Source organism: Trachemys scripta, chromosome 3, assembly GCF_013100865.1.
Source record: "Trachemys scripta elegans isolate TJP31775 chromosome 3, CAS_Tse_1.0, whole genome shotgun sequence".
In the NCBI taxonomy this organism is placed as follows: domain Eukaryota; kingdom Metazoa; phylum Chordata; order Testudines; family Emydidae; genus Trachemys; species Trachemys scripta.
Window position 1 is genome coordinate 157,186,642 of NC_048300.1, and position 25,708 is coordinate 157,212,349.

At 42.9% G+C, this 25,708-nt stretch overlaps 1 protein-coding gene across 2 annotated transcripts in view; it reads right to left on the reverse strand.

The window, feature by feature from the left end:
* LOC117875207 (E3 SUMO-protein ligase ZNF451-like) overlaps positions 1-25,708 on the reverse strand; it is an 83,506-nt gene that overhangs the window by 48,123 nt on the left and 9,675 nt on the right. The window contains exons 3-4 of one of the 2 annotated variants that reach the window (XM_034766255.1): positions 24,160-24,243; positions 15,638-15,763 (exon numbers count right to left, since the gene is read on the reverse strand). In XM_034766255.1, coding sequence (XP_034622146.1) covers positions 15,638-15,763; positions 24,160-24,243 — 210 coding nt within the window. Of the gene's footprint in view, positions 1-2,825; positions 2,891-15,637; positions 15,764-24,159; positions 24,244-25,708 lie in introns of those variants that run through there. The other variant, XM_034766256.1, reaches the window with a different exon arrangement.

Consider the following 25,708-nt stretch of genomic DNA (forward strand, 5'->3'; position numbering starts at 1 on the left):
AAAATGTATAAATAACCTAGTGACAGTATACTGCTCTTCTTCGGTGATATAATTACAGCTACAATTATTTGAAAGGTGTAAACACCAAGGAGAGAGCAGAATTATTTGGGGCTGCATAGGGGGTATAACTAACTAGGATATAAGAAAGAAGGAAAAAAGGAAAACTCAGGCTGTTGGTAACTGTTAGGAGAATCTTCCTGGCATCAAACGCCTGAGGCTGTTTACACCAAAAAGTTGCACTGGAAACATTTCCCCTCCACTCCTTTTGAATCCACTTACCTCTATTTTTGCGGGAGCAATGTTAGTGTAAAAGCAATATGGATTTTGATATAACTACACTGATTAATTTAGTCTTCCTCATTGCTATACGATATTGCATTGGTTCAGATCTGAAGTGATCTGTCTGGTCACCTGTCTGTACTCCATTGCTTCAAGGTAATCTGGACCAGATGTCCCCCTTTTATTTAAATGACACATACGAGAGTCCAAAAGTCTCTATTTTGGACTTGCTTTTTGGTGCAAGAGCTCAGGTCCTGAAGCTGCTGCCACTACTAAGGTTTGTGTTTCTGTGCAATCCTATAGAGAGGTCCAGGACTCTTGTCCTCTTGGGAGAGGAGCACATCCAGACTTCTCGCTCCAAAAGCACGAAGATTTAATTGCAGCCATCACAACAAATGAAGAACTTGGTTACTCCCAGGACAATTTCCTGTGCTGAAGCAAAGCCAAGGAGCTGTGACAAAAACCTTCGTAATAGAAAGGAATGCTACCTTTGGCAGCACACATTACATGGGTCTATTCTGAAGAGCAGGATACGATTTTGCCTAGAAGGGCACCACTAATCCCTGGTTATACTGCACAGTCTCATTGGGGGCTGCAAGCAAGCCGGAATGATAGGGGTCTGAACAGCCCCTGGACCAGAGAGGATGTCAAGTCCCCTAAATAACTAGGACCTCCTTGAGACATCAGACAGCTCAGCAGCAACAGACAATGCTGATGAGGGGAACTCATCTTGTAAATGTAATTTTAATCAATATGCCCCATTGGTCTGGGTTTTGACGGGTCCCGGGCATCTTCTTCTAGATCAGGGGTCAGCAACCTTTCACAAGTGTTATGCCGAGTCTTCATTTATTCATTCTAATTTAAGGTTTTGCGTGCCAGTAATACATTTTAACGTTTTTAGAAGGTCTCTTTCTATAAGTCTATAATATATAACTAAACTATTGTTGTATGTAAAGCAAATAAGGTTTTAAAAACGTTTAAGAAGCTTCATTTAAAATTAAATTAAAATGCAGAGCCCCCCGGACCAGTGGCCAGGACCCGGGCAGTGTGAGTGCCACTGAAAATCAGCTCGTGTGCTGTCTTTGGCACGCGTGCCATAGGTTGCCTACCCCGTTCTAGACGCTGACTGTGTAATGCCATACCTTTATAATCAGGTGAATTTAGCTACAGGAAAGGGCAGAAATATCCATCCTTGAGCACCTCCCTTAGAGTTGCTCTCAGTCGCTATTTTCCCTGCCTCCATCCTTCCCCCTCCCCAATAGATTGGTCTCTAAAACAAAACAAGAACAACCACTCTCATCACCATTATCCACTACACCCCCAAACTGATTAGGTTCCCCACCCCTCACAAACACCATGTAGCCAGGCACAAAATGGCATGAAAGCAGCTGGAAACATATGGTAAAACACACATCACATCAAAATCCTGTTTATCGTAATTTCTCACTGGCCAAGGCATATCATCACAATTTGGACATTGCCCTGAGCAGACATGGGATTTACAGGATTCAATACATTAATCATAGATAAAAAGACATCTGAGTTTATACTGGTTATAAAATGCAACTGAGGGTATGTACTTGTAATGCAAAAATCGGTTATTGAAAACATACCAAGCATTGGAATGGTGCATGTAACAGGCTGTGTGTTAAGGTAGCTCTTGTATCCCACACTCCACACCAGGATCAGGTGTTGCACCAGTGGCTGTTTCTATTATATGTATATTTTAAAGAAATATATTATGTGGTCGCTTCCTTATAAGCACCCTTGGACTTGTAAAGAAAGTATATGCCTGTACCATGAGCACCTTGGATATCCTGCAGTATCTTTTGAAGGGTGGAGGTTCTTCTGGTTGGTTTTGTTCGAGTATTATCAACAAATGCTTCCTTTTCATGAGAAGTCTGGAAATGTTGGCTTCCAAACTTGTAGATAATTTTCAAACATTTCAATAGCTTCGAAAAAACTCACATTAGTCTCGTCATAAAAGGTTCAAGTATTCCCCATTATACAATTCAGCAAATTCCATGCTGTCTGACAAATGTTGGAAAATGGCAAGGACTAGCAAGAACCAAGCAATTTTTTTGGACACAGTGGGAAGGGATTGTGAGGACTTTTGACTTCAAATCCCACAGTTACCCTGGGCTTTAATACATATTCCTCAATCTTCTGAGAAAGTTACTTTGAATGCAGAGAACTTTACACCAGCAGTAGACACTCTGCTGCTGAGGTATCTACCCACAATGCAACACACACACACACATCACCATAGAGCAGCACAGCATGGAAACAGTGCTTCACAGGCAAAGTAGCTTAAATTGATGCACACACAGCAGTGTGGATTCACAAACAGCTTAATTACATAATGCAACTTTCTCATGCAGAGAAAGCCTATGACGCTGTAGCATATTCTCCCCTATGAAGTCATGGAAACCATATCCCTGGAGATTTTTAAAACTAGACTGGACAACATACTAGAAAATATATTGGAGCAAATAATCCTGCACTGGTAGGATAATTTGTCATAACCATAATGAGAAATTTCTTACCTGACAATTCTGTTAGCAGCTTCTCTCCTCATTCATCATTAATAGGTAATGCCCCCTACCTGTGGAATTAGGAGGCAGTCCAACACTGTTGCTAGAGGCTCCAGAACTAGAGTCCCACTTTTCAGCTCAGGCCACCAAAAAAAAAAGAGTTCTTCAAAGCTGTATTAACTCTCAAGCAACCAATTCTTAGTCTTAAGACAACAATGTGATACCCTATATTAATTAACCTTTAGGCAATTGTGTGTCCATGTCACCTTTAGAAAAAATTTCAATTTGTTCAATTATATTCTGGTCATTTCCCAGACTACAAGGGTAGGTTGAATGAGATCAGAGCATGCTAGCAGAAAATGATCAGGTAAGAAATGCCTCATTCCACTGCACAGCTTCTCTCCTCATTCATCACTAACGGAAAGCAGTGACTCACAGAAGTAGTGGGGGAGGGAAAGAATATGGAGTTTTAATAATTACAAGAGAATAACAGGCACAATTGTCCTACATAAAACAAGAGATTTTTAATTTAAGGAATATTGTGGGAACCAGCCCACTAGCACCTTTCTACCAAAGGACGCTTCTGCAGAGCAACAGAAACAAACGTTGCAAACTTTCCTCAGTTGAGGCTCATATATTCCCCCCCAAACCATTAGAGACCTCATAGTGGGACCTATGATTCCTACTGCACGAATAGTTTCCCAAATGTCTATCATGTCAACTAGTGCAGGATTTTAACATTCTTGCCCACAGCAACTTTTAGACTGTAAGGCCATGGCATTTTGGATAGAATGAGATGAACAGGGTACAACTGGTGTGTAAAATTCATATGATCGAGATCTTTAGAGCTCCAGAAATACCAATTTATACCACACCCTTCCAAAGAAAAGCCAAGGATTAGAACAAAATGATGGGAGAATTATTTCCCAGAAATTATGGAAAGAACTTGGACGAAAAGGTTTCTGGAGCTGCTATAATTATAGTCTTTAACTCACAACAGCAGCAGTGTGGTTCTTGTATTGATAGAGGAATTCCAAAACCTGTCTTTACGAGGTAACAGAGGCTAGAAGAGCCTGCCACAGGCTTGTCTAACCTATCACTCTGATTAATCTTGCCATCTGACGATATTTAGATGGGGAGTCCAATGTGCCTGCCAAAGAACACTGCTAGGTCTCATACCCATGTTTCTATGGTGCATGGTTGTAGTACTCCAGTCATCAGTACCGGAAAAACTATAGTTAGTTGAGATCACCAAAACATGATTATGTTTGTATTACCATAGTATCTAGAAGTCAGGGCCTTACTGTGTTGGGCAGTGTACAAACAAAGATACAGTCCCTGCCCCAAAGAGCGTTCTATCCTCTGGGACCAGAGATGTAAACTTGACCAGATCAAGGAATGAAATTTACTGGTTAAATTCTGGATAGCAAAGTGTATCAGTGACGCTAATGGAGAATCCCTGCTGAATTACACTTCTTTTCCAATGCCCAGGCTGTTAATGGTGGGGAGTTCTAGTCCAGATGGAGGCTGTGCTTTGAGAGATTTTGTCTTTTCCACAGACACAGTGGGGGTTCCTTGTTTTTCCTATCAAATCTAAAGAGCCTTCTGGGCCAGTAAAGGTGAGTAAGAGGATGACGATGACTTCAAGTCTCCTTTTTCCTCTGTCCTTTATGTGAAACTGTCTTGAAATGCAGCAAATTCTTCTCCACCCAGGACATTATTTCCTTTGCCATTGTAAAGCTTTGGCCTCTGATTACTCCCTAGTTTTGGAAGGGATATAAACATGCATGCCTCAATCATAAGCCAACCTCTATTGGGAGGTAGGAAGAGACTTCCCTGGGGACCACCATAACTTCCTGCTACATGGATTCTTGAACCTTCTTCTGAAGCATCTGGTCCTGGACAACATCAGACAGGATACGGGACATCATGGACTGCTGGTCCAATTCCATATGGCCATGCCTATCTTTTTGTTCAAACATACCACAGAGCAGTTGAACTGAACTAAAAGGATGTGCACTCTGTATCTGGAAATCTGCCTTTTAGGGTGTGTCTACACTTAAAATGCTACAAAGGCACAGGTACTCCCATCACTCCCATCCCACCTGCCCAAGAGGCGATAGCTAGATAAATGGAAGAATTCTTCCATCAACGTAGCACTGTATACCAGGGGTTAGGTTGACATAGCAATGTGGGTTTTTCACACCCCTGAAAAATGTAACTATGCAGATAAGTTTTCAGTGTAGACCAGCCCTCACTATGCTCCCCACACTGTGACGCTGGCTTCCATAGACAATATGCAGGAGTTTAAAGTGAACATGGGTTAGCTTTCATCATGTTTGTACTTACCTGCCCACAAAGGGACATTCAGGTGTGATCTGAGAAAAGCCACGAGAATGACTAAAGGATTAGTTAATATGCCCAAGAGTGATAGACTCAAGGAGCTCAATCTATTTAGCTTAATAAAGAAAATATTAAGGACTTCATCAGAGTCTATAAGCATCTACATGATGTACAAATTTGATAACTGGCTCTTCAGTCTAGCAGACAAAGGTATCACAAGAGCCAATGGCTAGAAGTTGAAACTAGACAAATTCAGTCTGGAAATAAGATGCACCTTTTTAATAGTGAGGGTAATCAATCACTGGAACATTTTACCAAGGGTCATAGTGCATACTCTGTCACTGGCATTTTTTAAATCAAGATTAGATATTTTGCTCAAAGAAATGTTCTAGTTCAAACAGGAATATTTCAGGGAAGTTCTATGACCTGTGTTATACATGATGTAAGAACAGAACAGATTATCCCAATTGTCCCTTCTGGCCTTAGAATCTATGAAACTATGAGAATGACATCTAATTTTGCACTGGATCATGTGTGTGGTTCTCTGTCCTCATAAGGAATTTCAGGAGGCAGATTTTGAGAAACACCATTTAAGAGATGGTACTGCTGCATGACACCAGCAATCCTAGAACTGGAGATAATTAGATATAGATGACCACTGCCAGCAAGTGACTAATGTGATGAAGGTTTGGATCTCTGTATACCTTTACTATGGTGGTAAAAGTATGGAAAGAATCATGCCTATCTCGACCCCTAGGTGAGTAATTCTTTGCACTGGGATCAAAAAGTTCCTCTTGATTTTGAACAGCTGGTAGATATGAACCCCTTCTAGCATCTGGCCAGTTATGAATGAATCTGTTTCTTTGGAGAGGGCGCTTTTGGGGATGTGGGCCTTGAATGGATATAGACATGTAACTTGTGACTGGAGCCTTGCTGTTTCTACTAACAGCAGAATGCATTTAGAGGGTCGATTCAAAGGAAAAGTCTTGTACACAAAAAGGATGATTTTGTCTTTGTCAGCCTGAGGATTTTGTTGATTTGGGAAAATAATTCCTTGGAAGCTTCTGCTTCAGATTTTTCTCTTTGCTAGGGAAACAGTTTCTTCTTTGATAGTCTTGGTGCTGGCAGCAACCAATGGATGGCTATGCTGGCTTTGAAAGGGAGCATCAAGGCACCTCAGCAATCTCAGCTGCTAATTCTCTAATGTTTCCCAGAACAGTTCTTTGCCTGCAAATTTAGATGCGTAAGGTATCTACTTATGATGATTAATTGGTATTCCTGGGTGTGATTCCTTGTAGACAGAGTTCTGAGCCACTGATCTTGTCTCAAATTAGTCTCATCAGGACAGAACTCAAGACATCTCACTTCAAGCAAGGATCAGACCCCCACACAATGAGCCATTTATGTGTCATGCAATAGGTTCTCTTTAATGAAGTACAGGAAAAACTTTTGGACTGAATGGCTATAGCCGAGGCTTTGAAATTGCTGTGCAGTGTGTCCACATTTTGATGGTTCCGGGGATCTTTTGGAAGCAAGTCCTCTTCTGAAGATGTGGCTGTATTTCAATGGTGGAGCTACTGCTTCACCAATCTTAGGTTCCCAAAATTTATGGAATTTCATTTTTTAAATGCAACATTTTAGTTTAACATTAGTTTTAACCAGAAGACCTCATTTAGATTTAATGATATCCCCAAAGTCTATGGGAAACCATGTATCCTATAAAATTTGAAGGGGAATATGTTTTATTAATATTAATGAGCTCCTTGTAAGCCACTGGTCTCCTGTCCTGGAAAAGTCCTACAATTTTTGTTTTGGTGGGTTTGTGTGTTAGGGTTGGGATTTTTGTTGGTTTTTTTTCTTTTTGGTTGGGGGAGTGCATAAGGTACAGCAAACCTGAGTTATGAACACCTCAGGAACGGAGGTTGTTCGTAACTGAAGAAAACGTTATGGCTGTTCTTTCAAATTTTTATGACGGAACATTCATACAACTTTGAAACTTTACTGTGCAGAAGAAAAATGTGCTGTACAGTATTTGCTTTTTTTTCCCCTTTTCATCACTGCTGCGTGATTGCATACTTCCAGTTACAATTGAGGTGTGTGGTTGACTGGTCAGTTCATAACACTGGTTTTCATAACTCTGAGATTCTATCGTACTTCTCCTGGATGTTTACAGGGGGAGGTAACATGCTGGCCTGGGGACCACTCAACCAAGGAGGAGTGCTGGGACAAACACCTCAGTTGTGAGAATAGCCTGCTAAATAGCCCCAGGAGCCTGAAAAAATACATTTATTCTCCTCCAGCTTGGCATGTAAGTATATTAGGAGTGACCTAATATTACTTGGGGCATCACTCCATAAAGCAGGAGCCATTTTGAACACCGGAAGCAATTACTGCACCGGATAGTGTAGCTGCATGGGGAATGGAGTTTCCATGTGCCTCTCTTCTGGTCATAGACTGCCTGAAGTATTCCTTAGGCTTTCATGTGGAGGCAGCGCATGGAGAAGGAGAGGGCTGTAGAAAGACGACCTCTCCCCCCCTTTCTGCCTTTCAGATTCTGAGCTCCTTTCCCTGGCACAGTGAGGGGCTATAGGGAAGTACAATTCCGATTATACTGCAGCCTGGTGCAGGGCATCATAGGAGCAACAGAAAGAGCTGGGCAGGAACTGGATTTTCTGTTTTGTAGGAAATTCCACAATTTCACTTTTCCCCCCATTCCGTAACAAAATAAAAAATTTCTAAATTTCTCAGGAAATAAAATTGTTTCTGTTGATTGAAACATTGTTTTGAGAAAATAGAAACATTTTGTTCTGATTTTTTACTTTAAAATGTAAAGTAACAGATGTGTTGTGAGCAAGACACGAGAAGTCATTCTTCCGCTCTACTCTGCTCTGGTTAGGCCTCAGCTGGAGTATTGTGTCCAGTTCTGGGCACCGCATTTCAAGAAAGATGTGGAGAAATTGGAGAGGGTCGAGAGAAGAGCAACAAGAATGATTAAAGGTCTTGAGAACATGACCTATGAAGGAAGGCTGAAAGAATTGGGTTTGTTTAGTTTGGAAAAGAGAAGAATGAGAGGGGACATGATAGTTTTCAGATATCTAAAAGAGTGTCATAAGGAGGAGGGAGAAAACTTGTTCATTTTAGCTTCTAAGGATAGAACAAGAAGCAATGGGCTTAAACTGCAGCAAGGGAGGTTTAGGTTGGACATTAGGAAAAAGTTCCTAACTGTCAGGGTGGTTAAACACTGGAACAAATTGCCTAGGGAGGTTGTGGAATCTCCATCTCTGGAGATATTTAAGAGTAGGTTAGATAAATGTCTATCTGGGATGGTCTAGACAGTATTTGGTCCTGCCATGAGGGCAGGGGACTGGACTCTATGACCTCTCGAGGTCCCTTCCAGTCCTAGAATCTATGAATCTATAAAATGCCATTTCAAAGTAGAGAATTGATATATTACATTACCAAAAAATTCCACAACAGAATATTTTAACTTTAGGGGGGAGGATAGCTCAGTGGTTTGAGCATTGGCCTGCTAAACCCAGGGTTGTGAGTTCAATCCTTGAGGGGGCCCACTTAGGGATCTGGAGCAAAATCAGTACTTGGTCCTGCTAGTGAAGGCAGGGGGCTGGACTCAATGACCTTTCAGGGTCCCTTCCAGTTCTAGGAGGTAGGATATCTCCATTAATTTTTTTTATTTATTTATTTAACTTTACTGGAAAGCTCCATTGCATTTTTTTTCCCTAAATCAAGTTTCACTGAAGTTGATTCATTTCTGTGAAACGTTTCACTTTTGACGAATTAGCATTTTCTAACCAGCTCCAGTAACAGGCTTATCTCCATGTACAGACAAGCTCCAAGGTCAGGCTGGCATGGTGTGCCTGCTACAAAGCACTGTCAGGGAGAATCTGTGACTAGAAAAGCCCCAGCAAACACTCCCTCAGGGTGGGAAGGCAAAGAAGAAAGAATTTAAACCTTGATTTTTATCCACTCTCTCATTAGCAATATGAACTGCTGCCTTACTTTTATCTTTTTGGGATCTGAAGTCTCTGGAGTTTGTCAAACTTACCGCTGAGCAGGCTGTGAGGGGTTCTCCTCTGTGGGAATCCTCAGGTTCCTGATCCAACTTCCCACAGTGGAGTCGTGGCTTTGAGAGACTGCCAAATCCCAGTGCGCCTTTTCAACTCAAAGCCCTGACAGAACAAAGACTGGTGGCTTGTGGCAGCAAACAGAGGTCGCTTTCCCACACTTCATGCCCTGGCAGAGCAAAGGTTGACTGCTTGTGGCAGCAGGGCAGACCCTGTTCTCGGAGGAACCTGAAACGCTGCCTAAGCACCTCTTGGACTCTGCTCAACATCTGCAGGGCTTCTCTACGGCTGTGGTAGGGGATAGAGGGATTCAAATCAAGAGGTGCCAGGGAAACCCCAAGAGTTAGAGCCCCACTACTCCAGTGATTCCTTACCTCAGGAGAGGGAAATGAAGTTACTACCACACACACACAAAAATACAAATTAAAGTTACAAAACAAGATGGATAGTAGAAACTGAACTGCTAACTTGTTCTACCCCTGCGAGACAGAAAATCTGATGGTGTGAGCTGAAGAGTGGGTTTAGGTCTGGGGCCTCCATCAGTGGATCATCTCTGAATTCCACAGGTGGGTGGCATTACCCATAAGAGATGAATGAGGAGAGAAGTTGTGCAACCGAATAATATTTAAGATTAATATAATGCTGTTCATCTATAGCCCTCTCATTGCTTTACAAAGACAGATAAACATCACTATCTGCATTTTACAGATGACAAAATGGAGGCATAGACTTTAAGTGACTTCCAAATTCACACAAGTAACACAGACAGCTGCAGCGGCACAGGAGCCAGCAAACAGAACTGTAAACAGAGGAGTTTGAGTGGGAGTTTGGGGGAAGACTAAGAGAGGCAGGCAGAGGAACAGACAGGCTAGTGAAGGGAGTGTGTGGTGGTCTGGCAGTGTTTTGGTGCTCATTGGGGGTTTGTTTTGCTGTGGGTGGTGGTGTTTTGGTTTGGTTGGTGTTTCCCGGACTTAAAGGATTTAGGTTGGAAGGCTATGACAGATACAGAGGCAGCAGTGGTAGTGACCCCAGCAGTGGAAAACACAATGAAGATGACTGGATGTGGAAGCTGTGGCATGAACCTGGAGCGGGTACCTGAAAAGAGTTTCGTCTGCATGAAGTGCCGCCTGATAGAGCTGATGGAAGAAAAGATCCAAGGATTGGAGATGCAGGTGGAAACTCTGGTTGAGTTTAGAAGGGGGTTCGAGCAGGTGATGGAGCAAAGACACGAGGAGGCTGAAGGGAAAAGCTCAGACTTGCAGATGGAAGCAAGACCAAAGAACTCTGAGGGGAGACTGCTGGGTGAGGAAAGTGGACAGTTGAGGCATGTGACTAAGAGAACCAGACAGATGAAAAGACGGGCTAGTAAAGGAGAAATAGAGCTCAGGAACAGGTTTCTGGAGTTGGAAAATGAAGAAGGGGCACAGCAGGTGGTCACTGAAGGTGAGAGAAGAGTAGCTGGTCCTACAGGAAGAGGGGTAGAGTCAATGGAGATAACACCACCAAATATGAGCCCCAGGAGGATACAGGATGGGTTGCAGAGGATTGCAAGGGAAAATAGGAATCGAGAGGACTTGCAGCCAGAGGGAACAGGGGATAGACCAGAGAATCACACCATGAACAGGAAAAGGCAGGTCTACGTGATTGGGGACTCCTTACTGAGAAGGATAGACAGGCTTGTAACCAGAGCTGATCCAGAGAACAGAAGGGTGTGCTGTCTTCCGGGTGCTAAGATACGGGATGTGGACCTGAGGCTGAAGAGGAGCCTAATGGGAGCGGGAAAGAATCCACTGATTGTCCTTCATGTGGGAACAAATGATACGGCTAGATTCTCGCTGGAACGTATCAAGGCAGACTATGCCAGGCTGGGGAAGACGCTTAAGGAAATCGAGGCTCAGGTGATCTTCAGTAGGATTCTGCCTGTTCCTAGAGAAGGGCAACAAAGGTGTGACAAGATGATGATGATCAACAGATGTCTCAGGCAGTGGTGCTATAAGGAGGGCTTTGGGATGTATGGCCACTGGGAGGCATTCATGGACAGAGGACTGTTCTCTCGGGATGGACTTCACCTGAGGAGGGAGGGAAATAGACTTCTAGGAAGGAGGCTGGCACAACTGATTAAGAGAGCTTTAAACTAGGAATTGGGGGGAGATGGTTGGGAGATGTAATCTCCACGCCGGATTTTAACATTGAGAGGGAAGAAAACAAAGTAAGAAAGGATACAGCTGTGGGTAGGGGAATGGACATAAGGAGGAAGGGTAGTGTAGATACCGGTCTAATAGGTGATACTGGTGGTAGAATGTCTGCGCCTAATAGGGTAAAGAATGTGAGTGAAGCCAAACAGCAAAAATTAAGATGTTTGTACACCAATGCGAGCAGCCTAGGTAACAAAATGGAGGAACTAGAGTTACTGGTGCAGGAAGTGAAACCAGATATTATAGGGATAACAGAAACATGGTGGAATAGTAGTCATGACTGGAGTACAGGTATTGAAGGGTATGTGCTATTTAGAAAAGACAGAAATAAAGGCAAAAGGTTGTGGAGTAGCATTGTATATCAATGATGAGGTAGACTGTAAAGAAATAAGAAGTGATGGAATGGATAAGAGTCTGTATGGGCAAAAATCACATTGGGGAAGAAAGCTACTAGTGCCTCCCCTGGGATAGTGCTTGGGGTGTGCTATAGACCACTGGGATCTGATTTAGATATGGATAGAGACCTCTTTAATCTTTTTAATGACGTAAATACTAATGGGAATTGTGTGATCATGGGAGACTTTAACTTCCCAGAATAGACTAGAGGACAAATGCTAGTAATAATAATAATAGGGCTCAGATTTTCCTGGAAGCAACAGCTGAGGGATTCCTTCACCAAGTAGATGCTGAACCAACAAGAGGGGATGCCATTTTAGATTTGGTTTTGGTGAGTAGTGAGGACCTCATAGAAGAAATTGTTGTAGGGGACAACCTTGATTCGAACGATCATGAGCTAATTCAGTTAAAACCAAATGGAAGGATAAACAAAAATAGATCTGTGACTAGGGTTTTTAATTTCAAAAGGGCTAACTTTAAAAAATTAAGGAAATTAGTTAGGGAAGTGGATTGGACTGAACAACTTGTGGATCTAAAGGCAGGAGGAGGCCTGGAATTACTTCAAGTCAAAGTTGTAGAAACTAACAGAAGCCTGCATCCCAAGAAAGGAGAAAAAAAATCATAGGCAGGAATTGTAGACCAAGCTGGATAAGCAAGCATCTCAGAGAGGTGATTAAGAAAAAGCAGAAAGCTACAAGGAGTGGAAGATGGAAGTGATCAGCAAGGAAAGCTACCTTATTGAGGTCAGAACATGTAGGGATAAAGTGAGAAAGGCCAAAAACCATGTAGAGTGGACCTTGCAAAAGGAATACCAATAGTAAAAGGTTCTATAGCCACATAAATAAGAAGAAAACAAAGAAAGAAAAAGTGGGACCGCTAAACACTGAGGATGGAGTGGAGATTAAGGATAATCTAGGCATGGCCCAATATCTAAACAAATATTTTGCCTCAGTCTTTAATGAGGCTAATGAAGAGCTTAGGGATAATGGTAGGATGACAAATGGGAACGAGGCTATGGAGGTAGATATTCCCACATCTGAGGTAGAAGCCAAACTCAAACAGCTTAATGGGACTAAATCGGGGGGCCTAGATAATCTTCATCCAAGAATATTAAAGGAACTGGCACATGAAATTGCAAGCCCATTAGCAAGAATTTTTAATGAATCTGTAAACTCAGGGTTGTACCCTATGACTGGAAAATTGCTAACATAGTTCCTATTTTTAAGGAAAGGGGAAAAAACGTGATCCAGGTAACTACAGGCCTGTTAGTTTGACATCTGTAGTATGCAAGGTCTTGGAAAAAATTTTGAAGGAGAAAGTAGTTAAGGACATTGAGGTCAATGATAATTGGGACAAAATACAACATGGGTTTACAAAAGGTAGATTGTGCCAAACCAACCTGATCACCTTCTTTGAGAAGGTAACAGATTTCTTAGACAAAGGAAATGCAGTGGATCTAATTTACCTCGATTTCAGTAAGGCATTTGATATGGTTCCACATGGGGAATTATTAGTTAAATTGGAAAAGATGGGGCCCAATATGAAAATTGAAAGATGGATAAGGAACTGGTTAAAGGGGAGACTAAAACGGGTCATACTGAAAGGTCAACTGTCAGGCTGGAGGGAGGGTACTAGTGGAATTCCTCAGGGATTGGTTTTGGGATCAATCTTATTTAATCTTTTTATTACTGACCTTGGCACAAAAAGTGGTCATGTGCTAATAAAGTTTGCGGATGACACAAAGCTGGAAGTTATTGCCAATACAGAGAAGGACCGGGATATCACACAGGAAGATCTGGATGATCTTGTAAACTGGAGTAATAGTAATAGGATGAAATTTAATAGTGAAAAGTGCAAGGTCATGCATTTAGGGATTAATAACAAGAATTTTTGTTATAAATTGGGGATGCATCAGTTGGAACTAACAGAGGAGGAGAAGGACCTCGGAGTATTGGTTGATCACAGGATGACTATGAGCTGCCAATGTGATATGGCTGTGAAAAAAGCTAATGCAGTCTTGGAATGCATCAGGCAAGTTATTTCCAGTAGAGATAAGGAGGTGTTAGTATCGTTATACAAGGCACTGGTAAGACCTCATCTGGAATACTGTGTGCAGTTCTCATCTCCCATGTTTAAGAAGGATGAATTCAAACTGGAATGGGTACAGAGAAGGACAACTAGGATGATCCGAGGAATGGAAAACCTGTCTTATGAAAGGAGACTCAAAGAACTTGGCTTGTTTAGCCTAACCAAAAGAAGGCTGAGGGGAGATATGATTGCTCTCTATAAATATATCAGAGGGATAAATACCGGGGGGTGAGGGGGGGAGGAATTATTTAAACTCAGTACCAATGTGGACACAAGAACAAATGGATATAAACTGGCCATCAGGAAGTTTAGACTTGAAATTAGATGAAGGTTTCGAACCATCAGAGGAGTGAAGTTCTGGAACAGCCGTCCAAGGAGCCAGTGGGGGCAAAAGACATATCTGGCTTCAAGACTAAGCTTGATAAGTTTATGGAGGGGATGGTACGATGGGATGGTACGATGGGATGGCCTAATTTTGGCAATTAATTGATCTTTGACTATTAGCAGTAAATATGCCCAGTGGCCTGTGATGGGATGTTAGATGGGGTGGGATCTGAGTTACTACAGAGAATTCTTTCCTGGGCGTCTGGCTGGTGAGTCTTGCCCACATGCTCAGGGTTTAGCTGATCGTCATATTTGGGGTCGGGAAGGAATTTTCCTCCAGGGCAGATTGGCAGAGGCCCTGGGTTTTTTTCACCTTCCTCTGCAGCATGGGGCACGGGTCACTTGCTGGAGGATTCTCTGCACCTTGAAGTCTTTAAACCACGATTTGAGGACTTCAATAGCTCAGACACAAGTTAGGGGTTTGATACAGGAGTGGGTGGGCGAGATTCTGTGGCCTGTGTTGTGCAGGAGGTCAGACTAGACGATCATAATGGTCCCTTCTGACCTTAAAGTCTACGATAGAAGTAGAATCCAGTCCTCCTGACCATATCTGACAATCTTAATTTTTCGCACATCTCTAATTATTATAATTCAGTTACCTACAGGAGAAAGCTATTAATATGTTCAAACTAGATTAGAAAGAAAGAATGCATTATGGAAGGTAACACTCTAGAATTGTCCTTTTTAGAAATGTTTTAAAAAAAAATAGTGAATAATGCATAAAGTCTGTTGAATCAGACAAATCCATGGCCTTTGATGTCTGCTTGAAACTGCAAATTTGGAAAAGTCTGTTCCAGTTTAATCATCAGAAAATATTGCCTGATACCAAGATTAATTCATTAATTGATAAAACATTAGCCTATATCCCCTAAAGACAACTTCATACAACTTGTAGTCCTTGGCAAAATCAATTTGGTAATGTAAAGTTAGGTCAAACCACCATTCAGTATTTTTCTTCTTCTGTCAAAACATTTTTGTGATGACAGTCTTTATCTCCATGCTCATTTATATCCAGATTTCTCTGCTGAGTATGCCAAAAGTGTGCGAAGTTGACAGTTGCGCATGAAGAACTGGACTGAGATTAATTACTCAAAGGCCACCGAACAGCCAAGGACTTTGGATTCTACCAAGTTGTGCTGTACTTACCAATGACCTAAGAACAAAAGACTCCAGTTGCTAGTCTCCCAAATATACCAATCTCACAGACTGATCTATTTCCAAAAGTAAAATATACTTTTAAGTCTCTTTAAAATATTTAATAGATAAATATGGAACACACACTTGGGACTCAAACTGTGCAGCAAATGTCTCTATTAAAACAAAATATCCACTGTACCTTGAAAGCTTTGTTTTTCTCTTCTTTTTGTTGTTTCTCTACCTCCACGTGGCGTGCTAGGCGGTCCAGGGTTGAAGCAACCCTTTCCTTCTGATAGTCAATGTGGTCTTTACGCTTTACATTTCTCTACAATTAAAAAGCAAATTGTTATTTTGTAATCTCCAGAGAGTAAAAAGGTATAACAAGCGCAGTCACACGGAGGTGGTATCCAGGCACAAGGACATAATTCAGTGCGGATGCACCAATTTAAGTTTCTGTGAGCTACCTTGTGACTGGTCTTATCAACTTAGGAGCACCTGTAATTTCTGTAAAAGAAAGAGTTTACCCCAAATTAGTATTGGTGATGCTTGCCCTCCCCTAAACTGGCCAGAGCACTGGAAAGGACAGTAGTTTCCAACCAGTGGCAATTTTAGCTTGAGAGCACTGTTGCCAATACCCCAGTAGAATGAAGTCAGCCAGGACCAGAAGTACAGATGTTATACAGTGAAGAGGCAACAGATTCTCTTGCTTCTCCTTAAGAGGTCAATTCCTTCATCTTTTTACTTCATTATACTGGTAAAAAAACTAACAACAAAGACTAAAGCAAATCAGGAACTTGAAGTAAATGCTTCCCATTTCAAGGTGAAAATCATTCATAGAAGCAAGTAGGTACTTTTGCCTTCAGCTCGGCAATAAGAGGAATTGTAAGGGATTTTAGAGAGCTAGTTTAAACGTTACTTGTCCAAAAATAAGATAGTATCTATATGTTTCATGGAGTGTTGTAATCATTTTGGTCCCAAGATTTCAGAGACACAAGGTGGATGAGGTAATATCTTTTTGTGGTTGGTCCAAAACTCTCTGGACACCACCTACTAATAAAAACCTCAGAGAAGATGCCACACCACTATTCACAGAGGAATTTAAGGGTATCATCAAATCCTTCCCCAACAACTTCAGGAGAAACTCTACAACGGGGTCTCAAACTCAAATGACCCTAAGGGCCACATGATGGCTAGTTCATTGGCCCGAGGGCCGCATCACTGACACACACACCCCTCGCTGCCCCCAGCCCTGCTCCCACTCCACCCCTTCCATGAGGCCCCGCCTCTTCCCACCCCTTCCCCCATTCCAACCCCTTTCCCTGAAGTCCCCACCCTAACTCCATCCCCTCCCTGCCCCCAGAGGTGCATGAGGGGTGTGGCGGGGGCTCAGGGCAGGGAGTTGAGGTGCAGCAGGGGGTTGGGGTGCAGGAAGGGGGCTCAGGGTACAGAAGCGGTGTGAGATGCAGCAAGGGGCTCAGGGCAGGGAGTTGGGGTGCAGGAGGGGTGTGGGATATGGCAGGGGGCTCAGGGCAGGGGGTTGGGATGCAGGCAGCGGGCTCAGGGCAGTGAATTGAGGTGCAGAAGGGGTGTGGGGTGCAGCAGGGGGTTCAGGGCAGGGAGTTGGGGGGCAGGGTGCAGGAGGGCTTCGGGCTCCAGGGTAGCAGTGGCGCACACTGGGACCGGAGCCAGGGCAGGCTGCCGGCCCCGGCCCCACTCCACTCCGGGAAGTAGCTAGAACCATGTCCCTGCGGCCCCTGGAGGAGGGGGACGCAGGGCTCCGCACGCTGCTTGCCGCGCCTCCAGGTACCTCCCCTGAAACTCTCATTGGCCGCGGTTCCCCGTTCCCGGCCAATGGGAGTTGCGGGGGGTGGGGGAAGGGGGGGGGGAGTGCCTGGAAGCCAGGGCAACACACGGATGGAACCCTCTGCTTCTCCCCCTCCCTCCCCCTCGGCCACAAGGACGTGATGCCAGCTGGCGCGGGGCTCGAGGGGGGCAATCCCACGGGTGTAGTTTGCCCACCCCTGGCCTGGAGGTAGGCCGGAGGGGGAGGAGGGGCGCGTGCCACAGGAAATAGCCCCGCGGGCCACGTGTTTGAGACCTCTGCTTTACAACCTCACCCCCCTCTGCCCCCAACGAACCCGCCCCAAGGACCTTTCTACGTCCCAAGACACCCAAACAAGGGAACCCAGGAAGACCCACCATATCTGACCACAGCAGTCACACTGTAGGAATATCAGGACTCTCAGAAACCATCCTCAAACCACTCACCACACAAAAGGCCAATTTCCTCCAGGACACAACCAACTTCCTCCAGAAAAGCCGCAACATTAACAACCTCCTTCAAAAAACCATACTTGCACCATGGACGTCACTTCCCTATACACCAATACCTCCCTCTGGGACAGCATTGCTGCCTGCCTCAAATACCTACAAGATAATGGACAACACTCCTATATCCACCGCAAACATCGCCATTTCATCCTCACCCATAACAACTTTATATTCAACAACAAACACTTTGTCTAAACCCTGGGAACAGCCATGGATTTTGAATGGCTCCCTGATGAGCCAGCCTCTTCATGGGCCACACTGAGGAAGAATTTCTGGAAATATGCATCACTAAACCAATGATATGACAGATACATCAATGAGATTTCCATCCTCTGGAGATGTTTCAGAGTAGCAGCCGTGTTAGTCTGTATCCGCAAAAAGAACAGGAGTACTTGTGGCACCTTAGAGACTAACAAATTTATTAGAGCATAAGCTTTCGTGGACGACAGCCCACTTCTTCGGATGCATCCGAAGAAGTGGGCTGTCGTCCACGAAAGCTTATGCTCTAATAAAGTTATCCTCTGGAGAGATGACCTAAACTCCCTCATATATTTCCACCACATCTTCAACAACCACCATCCATCCAACTCTCTAGAGCACCCCCACACCAGCATCAACTTCCTGGACACTAAGTTCAGCTTCAACAATGGAACCCTACAGACTATATACAAGAATTCCACATGTAAGTGGGGGATTTGTTCCGCCATAGTAGGGGAATTTCTCTATTTGCACAGTACCCCAGCTGAATCGAGTGACCAAAAGATCTGAGTCTCTGCCCCAATTAACTTTATCCTCATACCCACCCACCCTGACTTTCCCTCTCAGCCCCCGTGTGAGTAGGACTCGCACCACACAGGAAGGGCAGAGCCCAGGAGTTGCTGGGTGTTTACCCCAGTTTCTCCATGGGCAACTCTGAGCGGGGACGAGGATGCCCCTACTCACTTGTTACCCTTTTAACCCATAATCAGTGTGTGACACATGGCCAGAAAGAGTTAAGCAACTTACAGACTAATTGACCCAGATTCAACCTTTAAAGACATGTTAGGAAAGTATGTGAATAGTAATTAGGGCCATTCCATGTTAAATAGGTTAGAGCTTTAAAATGTAAACTTGCATTATCTTAAAATTCTTTAACAGACAGACTAACAAGATATAGATAAACATAGTAATTGTAGTAAAGGTTAACAATGTAACCAAACAGTTCCTGTCTAGAGCTGTATTCTGTTAATTCAAAGATCAAAAGGAAATATTAACATTTAGATGAAACTTGGGTGAAATAATGTTATTGTCTATATGTCTTTTTAAAATTTGTGGTAAACTGTCTATAAACTGCTTAATGGATAACTACCTTATGTTAATCCATGTAGTTAATTACCAGTGATGTTTAGGAAACAGGAGATTACTTCAAAAGCCTATTGTTCACCCAAGGACTCTGTGCTGCCCAGGAACTGTATAAAGGACTCTTGGGACCTGTTCCTTTCATCTCAAATCTGTTTATGCTTCATCAGGGGGAGCATGAGTTGCAAAACCAAGGTCTCCAACTTCATTTGGATCACTCTGGTATTGGACTAAACCTCTGGACTAACTACGGTTGCCAACCCTCCAGGATTGTCCTGGAGTGTCCAAGAATTAAAGACGAATCTTTAATTAAAGATTATGTCATGTGATGAAATCTCCAGGAATTTGTCTAACCAAAGTTGGCAACCCTAGGACTTAATTCTAAGACCTCTTTGCAACTCCAAAGCTCAGCATCGCTACTATGAAACTGATCTGAGAACTGTACTTATGTCTGTATGCTTAATGATTTTTTAACCAATATTCTCCCTCTTTTCTTCTTTAATACATTTTAGTTTAATTAATAAAAATTGGCTGTAAGCATGTATATGGGTAAAATGTGAAGTATTCATTAACCTGGGAGGTAGTGTGTCCAATCCCTTGGGATTGGTGGAACTTTTCATCTGATTAACAAGAGTTTCAATAATCTCCATCATATTTGACTTGGCTGTCTGGGTGGGTGCCCAAAGCTGAGTTGCTTTGTTCTGGGAGCTGTGTAATCAGTAAAGTACTGTAGAAGCTGTTTGGTCGCTGGCTTGGTGAATTTAAGTATTAAAATAACCACCAGTTTTGAGGGATTGTCTGTCCCATTCTTTGCAGTTTGCCTTAATTGAGCATTCTCAGTATCCCTCCCGCCCCCCCAGGACCCTGGTCACACACTGCAATTCACTTAAACATATATACACAATGTATTTACACCAAAAACCATCTCTCTGGGGATTAAAGAGCACATCACAGCGTAAGCACTGCAAGGAAATGGCTTGGGTAAGATTCAATGCAGCAGTCTCTAAAATGCAATAGACTTTACATTAACAACAAATTTACAAGTCTGGTGTCCTCTTCCTGGACCTGGATGTGCTGCTGTGACGCTGCTGGTGTGGCACTCACCCAGGATGGGTTTGGGCTCTGTGAAAGAACCTGTTCTCCACCTTCGGTTCTGGCCTCCAGTCAGGCCACACTCCCCTCTGGGTCTGGCACTTATGTCCTCTCAGCAGACTTTGGGAAAGGGCCTGTCTCCTCCTCCCCCACTACACAAGTACACACAAACCTGCTGCAAGAGCAAGAGACTCAACCAGTACTATCACTCCAATGCTGCTTCATCTTCGGTTGCTGCTCTGGTTCCCCGGCTCTGGGCTGCTCCTCTGGCTGTTGTACCCTCCCTGGTTCTGCTCTGGGCTGCAGCTCTGGCTCCGGCCTGTTATGCTCTCCTTGGCTCTGCCTTACTCTGCCCTGGCAGCCCCAGCTCACACCGAGGACAGGCCCTGGGCTCTTGACTCCCTCATTGGCTTGCCTACCCTCTCCATCCAGCTGACTTGGAATGCTGGCCTCTCTCCACTGGTCCTGGGGACCTGTCAGTCTCAAGATCCTGATTCCTCTTTGGCCCTTCTCCTTGCTCCTGGTATTGGGAGAGGTCCAACCAAAAAGCCCCGCTAAGTTTCAGTAAGGGGCCAAAAGCTCCCTTCTACATGGATCACCACACTTGCCCCCACAGATCCAGTAACCACCCCAGGCACACCAAGAAATTTGTTGTCTACAGCCAGGCACTCAGATATCACAGAATAGGCTCCACGCTGAAAGTCTGGGATATACATCTTGACATACTCAAAACCACCATCACCAAACAAGGGCACTCCACCAGAGGAGTAGACTGTATCATGGAATGGGCTACCCAGATACCCCAAGAGAACCTACTTCAATACAGAAAAAAAATCCCACCAACTGCAAAACACCAGTTGTCACCAATCACCCCACACTGGAACCTCTATAGGGTATCATCTAACAAATACAACCCCAACTTAGTGGGGTTCACATACTGAAAAAAAAAAAAAAAAAAAAACCTTCCCAACCCCCCTCTTCTGACTTTCAAACAACCTTGCCAAAGTCATCAGCAGAAGCAAGCTCCCCACAGACCAGAACATACCAACTCAAAGCAGCACCAGACCCTGTCAGACCAACAGATGCAAAACTTGCAGATGTATCTCCACCATTAGGATGATCAACACCCCGCAAAACACATCTTTCAATATCCCTCGGACCTACACATGCCTAGCACAACATGTGGTGTACCTTATCCAAGGCATCAAATGCCCGAACAACGATTATGTGAGTGAAACAAGACAATCACTATGCTCTGAAATGCACTCTCACAGAAAAATGATAAAAGACAAAAATACCCTGTCACCCACGAGCAAGCACTTTTCACACAAGGATCACTCTGTATCTGACCTCTGAGTCCTCATCACAAAAGGAAACCTGCACAACACGTTCAAAAGATGAGCTTGGGAGCTGAAATTCATAACTTTGTAGACACTAAAAGCCATGGACTGAATAGAGACACCATTTTGTTTCTCATTACGACAAGCCATAATCCACTAACTATCCTTTGTCATGTGACTGCAAAGGTGTTAATTGCACACTTCATCTTGAATAGTCTCTTGCAACCTATGTTAACTCCTTATGCTTAATTGTAGGTTCCACCTTGTATTTAGCTATAACACTCTGAGTACCTTTCCCAGACCTGAAGAAGAGTTCTCAAATGCTTGTCTTTCACCTGCAGAAGTTGGTCCAATAAAAGGTATTACCTCATCCACCATGTCTAACCTACGATATTTTTTAGGCATAATTTGTCTGTGCATTTTGGGAATGCAGCACTGAAACATCTGTAGGAATAAAACTGAGGATAAAAAGTTATTCCCATTCAAAAAACCAAGCAGAAGAACATTTTACCCACTGCGCATAAACATTTTCCAAAAGTGTAATGTACTAAATTGTAAACTTAAGTGCTGAAACTGAAATGTATTAAAGTTTAAGGACAATTTAGCATTAGAATCTGTTACAGTACAACCATTTTCCTTTCCCCTAGTAATATTTTTATTTACACAAATAATAAATTTGCATGTTCAAAGTCTTTTATGGATGTAGACTTCACAACATTTCATCCTCTTTACAGCATGTTACTTAAACGCCTTGCCTAAAATACATTCAAATGAGATTCACAGTATGTTACAGTTCTACAAAGTACTTCACCAAAATACGTCAATCTGAGCCAGAAGCTACAGTGTATTTAGAATTTTTGGATCTGTTTCAGTTATTCATGCGGCTTGTGCTAATGGACTTGCCCTCCTGTCTCTCAAACATACCATCTACTCAGTTTCTACGGAGACGTAGATGAAGATTTCAGTATCTCAGGATATGTCTACATTACAACTGGTTGGGCGGCATAGCCACAGCTCTGCAACTGTGCCATTGTAGTAGTATAGATGATTGCTACATGAACAGAAAGGGTTTTTCCATCTATGTAGTTAATCTACGTCTCTGAGATGTGGCAGCTAGGTTGATGGAAGAATTCCTGCATTGATCTAGTCACACTGAGGATTAAGTCAACCTAACTACAGTGCTCAAGGCATGACATTTTTCACAGCCCTGAGCAACATAGCTAGGTTGATCTAATTTTTAAGTATAGATGAGGCCTCGCTTTGCTCCTTGACTAAGCACTCAAACAGAAGATCAAAGCCAATCAACCATGACCTCCCCATAGAGAGTAGGTGCCCCAACTCAGCTGTCAAGCTGAATATGAATTGAAGGAAAACAATTTCCACATTAGAGAGACCATCTTCACACTGAGAAAAAACATCACTTTTCAGCAAAGCCTTTTCTTGTACTTTTTCTAAGCTTCCCTTCCTTATTACTGATAACACTAATACACTTTTGCTAACAAAAGGTTCATCCTTATAATCAATTTTTACTTCCTGTTCGGTTTGTTAAATGTCATACTTGAGGGTTTGACAAAATATTCCCATATAAGGGATTGATGCTGCAAAAACTGGACTGTGGACCAGTTGAATAAATCAAGCAATTACGTATGGAAAGATGGGATTTATTCCATCTTGGAACAGTAGTCATGATGGCAAAGGAAATTTAGATAAAGCACAAAAAAAATGGATTTTTTCCTGTTTGTTTTTAAACTAGCAAATTAAACAATCCAAATAAGCAGCACCTCTTTTTAAAGAAAGAAAATATCAGCAACCATGGGGGAAGGACAGATCAGGTTGCTTTACAATGGGGTTCTATGAATGAGTTACAGAAAACACAGTATTTTTATTTGCACAGCACCAGCATACTGGGCCTACAACCAGTCAGGAGAAAATATTGCAGTCTGGACTATGGAGTAAAAACATTTTCATATAGGGAATGACCACATATTAGCCCAAGCTACTAAAATTAATGTGATTCACAATACTCCTGCAGTTAGTTGAGGGTGTAACGACATCCCAAAGATTAGTATTTATTAAATCCACAAAAGACAGCTGTGACTCAGGGCCGGCTCTAGGATTTTTGCCGCCCCAAGTGAAAACAATTTTGGCCGCGCTCCCCCACCCCGTTTTTTCTTACCCCACCCCCGGCCCCGCCTCAACTCTGCCCCTTCCCCAAATCCCCAGCCCTGCCTCCTCCCCCCAGGCTCTCAAGCCTAGCAGGGAGGGAGAGGGAGAAGCAGCACGTGCGCCGCAGCCACTGGGGGTCTCCCGCTCCCTCCCAGGCTCTCAAACCTGGGAGGGAGGGCGAGCAGCGGCGCGCGAGTGACAGCAGCGGAGGTGAGTTAGGGCGGCCGGGGCACATTTTTAGGGGCGGCATGGCCCGCGCCAGAATGCCGCCCCTAAAATGTGCCGCCCCAACCACCAGTTTGTTTTGCTGGTGCCTAGAGCCAGCCCTGCTGTGACTGCAAGTCACCTTACACATGTTTGCTTTGGTTTATACACCAACACTGAGTCTAAACTATTAAAATTCTACATAAAGAAACTGATAATGTCCAAGAATGAAATATTATAACATACTCACATGAACATTAGAGCTGCTGCTAGGTTCTTCATCATCACTACTGACAAGGTCAATGCAATCAAGCACAGGTCTTGAAGGCCCTTCCTAAAAGAGGTTTAAAAAAGCATGGCTGTTTTTCTTGAAGTTAAATTTCTATACACTAATATATTGGGATCTAGTATATCACAAATATATGGATACACTGGCCAGTCATTTCATGGTGTGTTCAGAAATGCTATTAATGGGTTTCTCAAACACATGCTGTGATAAAATCTTTTTACTTAGCATCCTGCAGCCCACAATTCTCTCTTGGTCTTCCTCTTCTCCATTGCTTCTTCTGTATATAAAAGTCAAGTAATCAGCTTGAAATTGTTCATTTTATTTACCATTCTCTCTGTTCGTGCCCTCACCACCCAACTTTCTGTTACTTTCCTTTTCATTGGTTTTTGGTTTACCACGTTCACATGCTTTAACGAATACCACGTCAGTGAAACAAATATCCCACCCTATTTCTCCAACTGTACTTAGGCATCAGTCTATTATCAAGAGATGGAATACTAGATCTCACTATACAAAGTGATGCTCAGCCCACAAAACAAATGCTTGTATCAGAAAAGTTAAGAGTTCAACACTCAGGGAACGAAGCATTACCACAGATTCCTTCTTAAGCATTAAAGACTGTTAACACTTAACACTGGAAATAGTATCACACAGTTGCCCCCCCAATAGTTTTTTCATACATAATATGCACTATATATTACTTCTGTCTACATGACCTGTACCCTGACATATGTCTATGTACACAAAAGGCATTACATAAGCTAATGAATAGAAAGAGTTTTCTTCATTTGTTTTATTAAATCTTTATCAGATGTAAGAAGGAATTGGATGGGACACCAGTACGTTATTAGTGAGGATTCTAGAAAGAATTCACTTGCCGATTGCCCATCGTGGTAGATCTCTATCCCATAAAGAAAACTGACATGCCATTGTGAGTCAGCACAACATCAGCATAACACAAACCAGCACATAAAGGCAGACTGCCAAGGAATTCTATAAGTGAACTAACGATGGGGACAGGAACAAATTTCCAAAGTACAATGCAGGAACAAAATAAATAAAGGTAGTATGCCATTGTTTAAAAAAAGGTCATTCAAAGTTAAGTCTAGAGCTTAAGTCTTCCTTGTTGTGACAAAACGTTAATAGATTTTAAGGGAAAAGGACCATTATGATGACGTAGTCTGACCTTCTGAATAACAGACATACATACGGTGGTTTACAGTATCCCATATTGTTTGAATCAGGCCAGAATAGGATAAGTAAACCTATATATGTAGCACATCAAACATTAATTTCTGCAGAATCTATAATCATTTTTTTAAAAGTGTCTAGAGCTTCTAAATCTGAAATGATGCAAGATTGTCTTTTCAGTCTCCAGGCAGCTATAGTGTGTCTGTAGCAATTCATAGCTTGTCCCAGAACATTAGAATTTAATTAACAAAAAACTAATTAGTTTCACTGCTACTATTCAGAATCTTATTAGTGAAAAAAAAACTCAGCTGCACTTTGC